We start from the raw sequence: 10,214 nt of genomic DNA, 5'->3' as shown, positions 1-10,214 counted from the left end.
CAACCGGAGCTTCCATACTAGTAGGTTCTACAGCTTCGTTGGGTCATATTCAAAACTAACTTTCCTCCATGAAGTACATGTATACAGAAAAAGAACCAAAGTGGATAAAAATGATTCATTAATCATGTTGATGAAACGGAGGAATCAAATGAATGCATCCAATAATATATGGTTAAAAAAGTATTTATGCAATATAGGATTATAGATGCGCAATTAAAGTGAAAGGTTAATTAAGAAAAAGCTTCTGCAAGCAAAAAAAAAAAATTGGCATAGCTTGCATCAGATTTGCTTTACAAAAATTTAAAAGCAAAAGTTCGAGATTTCTTTCTTATTGCTAAAAACCTAAAACACATATTTAAAAATGATCTATAATCATCGGTAGCTACAACCTTACAGACCAAACACCTGATACAAGATCAAGTAGTTGGAAAAATAAGATACAGACGTATTAGTTCAATTTAAGCTTACATTTTCTATATCTCCATTGTACCGAAGAACATTATGGCATAGCTTGCATCAGATTTACTTTGCAGAAATTTAAAAGCAGAAGTTCGAGATTTCTTTCTTATTGCTAAAAATCTAAACACATATTTAAAAATGATCTAGAATCATCGGTAGCTACAACCTTACAGACCAAACACCTGATACAACATCAAATAGTTGGAAAAAAAGATATAGATGCACTAGTTCAATTTATACTTATATTTTCTATATCTCCATTGAATTAGTGATTTGTCCTCTAATGGTGTCATGTCAGAAAACTGCATCCCTTTAAGGCATAGGCATTAAGCAAGAGATAAGAATATATAGGAAAGGAGAAAAGAGAAAGTAGCCAATATTGTTTTCTTCTTTTGCGGACCTCGGTTTAATGGGAGACCTTAGTTTAATGGGCAATGCAACACTAAATAAAGTAGGATCCACATTGATGACCCGCATCGAAAATCGAGTTATTGTATTCCTTTTGCTGATAAACTTTCTAGTGAATATATCCCTTGAATCTCTATTAAGACTTTCATTTAAATAAACCAATTCACATAGAGCTCATAACCTAGCACAATATTGTAAGTTGACAGGATAGAGAAGGGAAGAAAGTCTTCTTTTAAATACGAGGTGATTATAGGCATTGTTATAGGATGACAACAACAAGCATGGATGTCAATATCTTCAGAAAGCTAAATGCTACACCATGCTTAGGCAACAGCATCAAAGGTGTCATAAGTAAAAAATGAGGCATTCAAGACAGAAAATTTCGTGTAGGAAAATCAAAATTCCGTCTAGGATGAGTATCCTAGACGGAATTCCGTCTAGAATATACGTCTAGGAAGTTTCTATCTAGGATGTAGTATTCTAGACGAAAATTTCATCTAGAATACATCCTAGACGGATTATTCTAGACGGAAGTCAAAACCGTCTAGAATACATCCTAGACGGATTATCCTAGACGGAATTTCCGTCTATAATACTACATCCTAGACGAAAAACAATTCCGTCTAGAATGGATATCCTAGACGAAAATTTCCGTCTAGGATACTCATCCTAGACGATTTTTTTTAAAATTTTTTTTAAAAAAACATTCTAGACAGAATTTGAGCATCCTAGACGGAATTTCCGTCTAGGATGCTATGCTACAGTAGTATTTTTTTTTTTGGGAATCTACTTTGAGTGCATGTACATAATATTGAACAACAAAAAATTATATTCATACCCAACACAATCTAATTATATTCCAATATCAAATCCAATTATATTCAAATAATATATTCACCAAAATAGTAGAAAGATACATAAATTATTTACAAACTTTTATATAAATTATTTACAATGGCTATGACACAACAGAAGCTTCTTCAACTCCTTCCCTATACATTTACTCAAGCCCTCTTCTTCTCCTTCTTCACCTTCTTCCTCATCATCCTGAGTGTAACATAAGGACATAAGCAATTCTTACATTTTCTATAAGGAAATAAGATATAAACGTATTAGTTCAATTTATGCTTACATTTTCTATATCTCCATTGTACCGAAGAACTTTATGGCATAGCTTGCATCAGATTTGCTTTGCAGAAATTTAAAAGCAGAAGTTCGAGATTTCTTTCTTATTGCTAAAAACCTAAAACGCATATTTGAAAACGATCTATAATCTTCGGCAGCTACAACCTTACAGACCAAACACCTGATACAAGATCAAGTAGTTGGAAAAATAAGATATAGACGTATTAGTTCAATTTATGCTTACATTTTCTATATCTCCATTGTACCGAAGAACTTTATGGCATAGCTTGCATCAGATTTGCTTTGCAGAAATTTAAAAGCAGATGTTTGAGATTTCTTTCTTATTTCTAAAAACCTGCAGCACAAAGCTAGAACACATATTTAAAATTGATCCTATAATCATTGGTAGCTACAACCTTACAGACCAAACACCTGATACAACATCAAATAGTTAGAAAAAAAGATATAGATGCACTAGTTCAATTTATACTTATATTTTCTATATCTCCATTGAATTAATGATTTGTCCTCTAATGGTGTCATGTCAGAAAACTGCATCCCTTTAAGGCAAAGGCTTTAAGCAAGAGATAAGAATATATAGGAAAGGAGAAAAGAGAAAGTAGCCAATGTTATCTTCTTTTGCGGACCTCAGTTTAATGGGAGACCTTAGTTTAATGGGAGATGCAACACTAAACAAAGTAGGTTCCACATTGATGACCCGCATCGAAAATCGAGTTATTGTATTCCTTTTGCTGATAAACTTTCCAGTGAATATATCCCTTGAATCTCTATTCAGACTTTCATTTAAATAAACCAATTCACAATATTGTAATTTGACAAGATAGAGAAGGGAAGAAAGTCTTCTTTTAAATAAGAGATAATTCTAGGCATTGTTAATGGATGACTACAGCAAGCATGGAAGTCAATATCTTCAGGAAGCTTAATGCTACACCAGCATCAAAGGTGTTCGACAAAATTGTCACTTTAAGACCTCCCTTCTTGGTCACAAAACAATTACACATACACGCTAATCCAAATTTCTAGCCTCTTTTCATCTCCATGCACATCCATTCTCTTGCAACATAAAACTTTGGAATACCTTAACAATCCTGATCCCACATGAAGAGCTTGTTGATTATGGAGTGATTGCTTCCTGCAGCTTCCGAAGATTTTTCTTGTGCTTCTTCCCTTGTTTATGGGTTTCAAGGACTTATCAAGTCCTTGAAACCCATAAACAAGGGAAGAAGCACAAGAAAAATCTTCGGAAGCTGCAGGAAGCAATCACTCCATAATCAACAAGCTCTTCATGTGGGATCAGGATTGTTAAGGTATTCCATCAGAAAATACTATATTACACTCAATCTCACAAACCTCACAATATGCTGATTGTGCCATCTTGCTCATGTGGGAGCCATCTTTATGCCTCTTTCATAGTTTATATGGAGCTCGTATTGGCCGGGCAGAGATTGATGAGGGACTGCAGGATTCAATCCATTCAGAGGTCCGAGAGCAACCTGTATGACACAGTCATGCTAAATTGGGATAAAAAAAATAATGATACAAGACAGAACTCGAAACATAACTAAAATAAAATAATACAACATTGAACATTCACTTTTGATGGAAATTTAAATATCACGAAGACAAGTAGCTACGGCAATTGCTACGGCAATTATGTAAACGGCAATTGACGTGCCACAGTGTATATAAGATAGATATATTGTAGCATGTTCCTAAGAATTTATGAACTTTTGCGCTACATCAACAATTAGAAGGTGCATATTACATCAAGTAACAAAGTGGTCATGCAGATGAACATTTTATAAGAAAATGAAGATCTGTATAGTTTCCATATACATGCATGAGAAATTGTCATAACCATCAGAAAGAAAAGTGAAGCATTTACCTCAGCTACTGGAGCTTCCATATTAGTAGGTTTTACAACTTCGTTGGGTTTGGGAGTGATTGCTTCCTGCAGCTTCTGAAGATTTTTCTTGTGCTTCTTCCCTTGTTTATGGGTTTCAAGGACTTGTCGGCTATTACACTCAATCTCACAAACCTCACAATATGCTGATTGTGCCATCTTGCTCATGTGGGAGCCCATCTTTATGCCTCTTTCATAGTTTATATGGAGCTCGTATTGGCCGGGGAGAGATTGATGAGGGACTGCAGGATTCAATCCATTCGGAGGTCCGAGAGCAACCTGTACGACACAGTCATGCTAAATTGGGAAACAAAAAAATATGATACAAGATAGAACTCGAAACATAACTAAAATAAAATAATACAACATTGAACATTCACTTTTGATGGAAATTTAAATATCACGAAGACCAGTAGCTACGGCAATTATGTAAACGACAATTGACGTGCCACAATGTATATAAGATAGATATATTGTAGCATGTTCCTAAGAATTTATGAAGTTGTGCGCTACATCAACAATTAGAAGGTGCATATTGCATCAAGTAACAAAGTGGTCATGCAGATGGACAATTTATAAGAAAATGAAGATCTGTATAGTTTCCATATCCATGCATGAGAAATTGTCATAACCATCAGAAAGAAAAGTGTGGGAACCATTATTGAATTTTAGCTCCCATTATAACAAGTGGAATCGGATTTGTCACTGATATTTCCCTATGCATCCGAGTCTACATTTCAGAAACAATATTGATGTTTGATGAGATTTACGCATTGGCCCCAAAAATTCTGGGATAAAGGTTTGTTCTCATTGTAGATTATTTCTATTGACATTCATGACTTGGCAGCGTTTAAGACAATTCAATATTTGATTTAAAACGACATGCTGGTACTTGCACGCATATGGTTCTATTGGATATTATGGATAGCAGAAATGACAAAATCCCACAGGTCAATCCAGATTTTTTGATACCATTAATGCAAGCCACCCATGATCTTTGAGTAAGACAATGAATATTTAACACCATTAACGACCACCATGGTAAGCAGATTCCCCGGTCCAAGTTTAATCAGCATGAATCTCTCTCTAAATGGTGGAACTTGTTTTTTTTTCTAAATCAATTCAAGGGTCTTTCACTAACAAATATGAACAATATAACACTAACATTAAACCATATGCATATGCTTCCATTTAATTATGGAAAAAAATTTACTTTTCTAGATTCAACAGATTATTTATAGCCAGATACCGCTATCGGTACCGACCCCTGTGTCGACAATTGCAATGCATGAATTCCAATAGCATAAGTTAGAGACCTATAATGTGAATATATTGACCTAACTATGCTACTCCCAAACATCATTAACACTTAACCACTAATTAAGTTTGTCTTAATCATCTTTTAACACAACATGATCATGACAACTTGACACAAAACCCCCTCCACCTTGTTATTTTGGATAGGCAAGACACCCTAGAATGGGGTACATAATTTTGCAAATAAATCCTCCAAATTACATGGTATTCCATTTCCAAATGTCACATAATCATGACTATAAATACCCACAACCTCTCTCTCTCTCTCCCTCCTCCTCCTCCTCCTTTCCTTGCATGAGAGAAAAACTCCCATTTTCTTCCTCACCTCTCCCTTCTAGACCAGCCGCACCACTACCCCAAAACCCCATTTCCTTTTTCCAATTCCCCTCTACCAAGCTCTCTGTCAACATAGAAGAAGAAGAAGAAACAAGGAGAAAAGGGTGACTGCCGGGAAGGCTTGATAGAGGGGAGTTTAGAGCCACCATTAGGTATCCACTAAAACCACTTCACATTTTTTATTCTCATTAAATTTGAAAATTGACAATGTTTATCTAATTTGGTCATGCATGAGCTATTTTTGTAGAATGAACCCTTGCCTGTAGGACTTAGATGGCTTTTGTACATGCATGTCACTCTAAGATGAAAACGAAAACATCTTTACGCATCCTAATGAAGAAAAATTGTTATCTTCCATGGTTCTTAGTCCCTTAACGTTGAATTGTGGTGGTCTTTGCTCTGGTTAGTGGCTAAATAAGCATGCATGTCGATATTTGTAGCATCAGCCTTGTGCAGCAGTTTTCTGCAGAACATATCGTTAGTAAATTGAGAACATTTTTCTCTAGACAAACCCTTTTTAAGAATGGTTTTCTGTTTTAGAAACTAGATTCACACAGCTTTCCTTCGGCACTGGTTTGGTTCAATTTGGAGTTTATTTATTTTCTCAATTTTTCAGCTAAAGTTTATGCACGTGCACTGGAAAGACAACTGACCCCTCTTGGATTGTTTTGCATGTAACTTTGTCTCTTGTTTGGATAAAATAAGATGGGTTTTGGTTTTGAAAGTAAACTCATCAAGCTTCTTTCAGTAGGAAAATTATTAGATCTTGATGCAATTTATTGATAGAATCAAGTGAGTGATTCAGATGGTGTTATCTGTAAACTGCATGCCGTTGAAATGCTGACACCCATGCACTATAAAGGCCGTATCTCTCTACAGAAAATTCATATTCACAAACTATTTTTAATCTTGGAAACTAGACTCGTATAGGAACATGCTGGCTTTTATTTCACTAATTTTAAATTGTTTGACCACTCATCGAGTCAATTGAATCAGCTAATATAAACTGCATTTCACAGTTTGTGCATATCTTGCATATTTGAGCGTAACTTACCCCCTCAGTATTGGAATAATGAACCATTTGTTGTCCTAGAAAATAGACTCATGTAAGAGCATTTTGACACTAGCTTCATGCAGGATATTATTTTCTTCCTCGTTTAGCCATCTCAATCTACTGTGTACACTGTCTTTCGCTGAATATGCATACCATGACAGTTCAAATGTAACCTATTCAAGCAAAACTTATGACATAAAATAATTTGTAAGTTAGGTGGACAACACAAGTTTTAGCTGCTGGAATCTTACATATGTATGTATGTATGTATATATAGGAGTAGGACCCTTGGACTTGCATACAGATACCATGGAAACAACGTCAGATAACCAGCGGGTAACTCTTTTCTTTGTTTGTTTTCCAGTACTTTAGAACTTCAATTCTATACTTTCTTGCTTCCATAATACTGTTTTTTTATATTACCTCATGCGTGGTTTGTTTGCCATATACTTGTCATGTGTAATATCTTTGTTTGATCACCTTGACATTATACCATAGAATGATCAAGTTAAAATAGATGTCTTTCGCCTAAAGTCTCTATTGTCTTAAATGATAACATTTGTTATTTAATATGTGATATTGACTCGTGTTGGACTTTTGAAGTTCATGAGAACTATTGTCTTTGTTGATGCTCTATGTTCATGGATTGATGCCCTTTACATGAGGTAACTCACTAGTGGGTGGTATTAAGTCCCGAAGGGACATGCCCTTTAATCGAGGTTACTCACCCGCGGGTGATTTATTTAAGGCATGTGTGATTATTATTTGATGAATCCCGTAATCTGGAATTTTAAGCTTGAATTATGAGCATTGCTTGTTTATTGTTGATATCTGCAAAGTTTTATTTTCAGTTGTCAACCTTATTAATCCCTTCTTTTCATGGTTGTACCCTAATTTTCATTATGGTTACCTATTGAGCCTCACGCTCACCGCTATTCTTGCTGCATCCATTTGCAGGTAGCGACCAGCACAAAGGCAAGGGGATTGCAGATCCCACTGAAGAATAATCGCAAGTGTTTAGCCTCAACATTTGTACTTAGTTACTATTGTAAAACCTTTTTTTTTTGTATATAAATGATGTAATAACACTTAATGTCTACGTATAACCGTTCCCTTAGGTTCCCTCTGTTTTCCATGCTTTTATTCAAGGATGTATACATATGTTGTTGCATTTTGCTTTTAGTATTACATTGTATAGGTGCACATATAAGGTTTGAGCTAGTTGACCCTCCTTGTTACGACCGGGTCATGCCCAAATTTTTATATATCTTCTAAGGCTCTGCCTTCATAGCGATTTGGGGCCGTTACCGGGGATTGATTTATAGGGTTGCGTCGAAAACTATGTTATGTTTAAAAAGCTATACAACTAAATAAGCGGAAGTGAATAACCAAGCAAGCAATCAAAGACATATATTATAGCACTTTCTCAACAAATTTTAAGTCTTTTGTTTTAAGTGTAACTCCTTATAGTAGTTTGTAACCCTTTATCAACAAAGTATAGCTCCTTCCTTATTAATTCTGTCATTTCAAAAAGGAAATAAACGTTTGGTTTCTATTTGCTAGGAAATATTTGAGGATGGTAGGAGTGATAGAATGAACATAATTTGCTAATATGAAGCTTGGTTTGGATGTGGTTTTGATGTCTGATTGAGATTGAAATGATTATGATTGTTCTCATTACAGCATTTTGTCAAACATGTTGTGGATGTTATGTTGTGGATGTTAGTAAAAAGTATCACAATCGTAGGAGGGGGGGAGGGAGTGATGGGCGCATATGTGTAGAAGTGTATAGGATTGAATGAGGGAGGCAATAGTGAATGGGGTGAGGTCCATGAGGAGGAGCCTGAGGCAGTGAGAACAGATTGAAGGAGATGACAATAGTTAGTATGTATTGATAGAGGAAGAAGATGAGAGTACCTGTGGGAATTTAATATTTGTAAAAGTATACATTATACAAATACACTAAATTCATATGTTTTAGTTTAAAAATAACTCACTTAGGTATTTTCGGTTTAAGGGTGTTTCTAGAAGTGGGTAGGTTTATAAATAAGTTGGGTTAAAACTTTGGCTTTAAATACAAAAACCCCTAAAAAACCCTAGCCGACTAGCCCTCTCATCTCCGATCCCCCTCATCTCTCCATCTACAAGATTCTCAGAATATCAAAATCCTAGTAACATCCTCCCCATCCCTCTCCCTCTCCGGCCACCCCCGGTGAGTCTCACCTCTCCTCCTTCCATTGTCCAGGCCTTCCATCTATTGACGGTAAGTTTAACTTTTTTATTTTTCCATTGTTTATTCACTTTATGCACTTTTTTTAATTGTTATTCATTGTTTTTGTTGTTTGTTAGAAAAATTAGTTAATTTTGTTCAGTTCTAGTTTAATTTGTTTTAATTCACTATTATCTAGTTGATTAATTAGTTTAGTTAGTCTTTGAGAGTCACTAGTTTAGGTGCCACCGTTCAATTTTAGGGTTTACTAGTTTAGTTGATTAATTATTATTTTAATGTCAATGTTCAATTTTAGGGTTGTTTACTAGTTTAGTTGATTAATTATCATTTTAATGCTACTGTTTAATTTTACTATATATTAAATAATAATATTAGTTGAGTTTAATTAAATGGTTTGTTTATTGTGATGTACAATGTCGGATATTCCTCGTAAGGAGTCAGCAGGCTCTATTTCCATCGCCGTGAAAGCACCCATTAAAGATATAAGAACTCGGGAGACATTGGTTAGGAGGTTGGATTTCTTCTCGGTCAACAGATTCATGCTTGGTGCAATATAGATTATGTTCACACAAGAGGAAGGGGGCCTATAGATTGAAGCTGTTAGGTCTCATGTTTATGAGCCTATTGTCTAATCTAGTTTTGATGATTAACAAATAATTTCTAACACCGTTCTCTAGTATTTGCGTTTGTTCGCCAGTTTTCCTACACAAACATCCTCCGTTGGAGGTTGGTTGGACTTGAACGTTAACCATGATATTCATGGTGGTTAAAGGAAATTGGAATGAAGCGCGATGTCATTCAAGTCAAAGACACACTATCGCTTCATCCCCGCTACCAAGACCGAGATCAACGAAGATTATTTGCTTGGGTATAGTGTTTTAGGCTTTTGCTTTATGTGTTTATACCTAAAACTCAAACTATACGCATGTAAAAACCCTGTAAATTTGAATATTTTGTGATAATAAAAATAAATATGTTATATGATGATAAATAACATATATAGATGTTTGAGTATGCTAGGAATTGATTTGAGATCAATTCGATACATATATGTGAAATAATTTAAAATGAGCTTTGAAAAATTGAGAAATAATTTTAAATGATAATAAATAAGCTTTATTATGATTGATGAACATTCTGGGATGAAATGATCAGATTGAAATCGATTTGAGATCGATTCGTAGTTTCAACCTCGGTATCGCGAGTCGGCTGAAATCTATCACATTTGTATTTTTAGTAATTTATCTGTTGATCAGATGGACATGAGATTCACGCTATTGATCTTAGAATGGTGAGACGGTTCTGTGAGTAAAGTTTTGTTGCATTCTGAGACGGAGACTGAAACCTAAATTTTTTAATAA

General features: G+C 34.9%; 1 protein-coding gene across 1 annotated transcript in view; it reads right to left on the bottom strand.

The window, feature by feature from the left end:
- The window catches only part of LOC109821219, a 27,771-nt gene continuing 20,395 nt past the window's right edge, over positions 2,839 to 10,214 (bottom strand). The window contains exons 3-5 of the mRNA XM_020387404.1: positions 3,899 to 4,195; positions 3,356 to 3,506; positions 2,839 to 3,101 (exon numbers count right to left, since the gene is read on the bottom strand). Coding sequence (XP_020242993.1) covers positions 3,393 to 3,506; positions 3,899 to 4,195 — 411 coding nt within the window. The 3' untranslated portion in view covers positions 2,839 to 3,101; positions 3,356 to 3,392. The remainder of the gene's footprint in view (positions 3,102 to 3,355; positions 3,507 to 3,898; positions 4,196 to 10,214) is intronic.

This window comes from Asparagus officinalis, chromosome 8, assembly GCF_001876935.1.
Source record: "Asparagus officinalis chromosome 8, Aspof.V1, whole genome shotgun sequence".
NCBI lineage: Eukaryota > Viridiplantae > Streptophyta > Magnoliopsida > Asparagales > Asparagaceae > Asparagus > Asparagus officinalis.
This window is presented reverse-complemented; position numbering and strand designations above follow the sequence as displayed.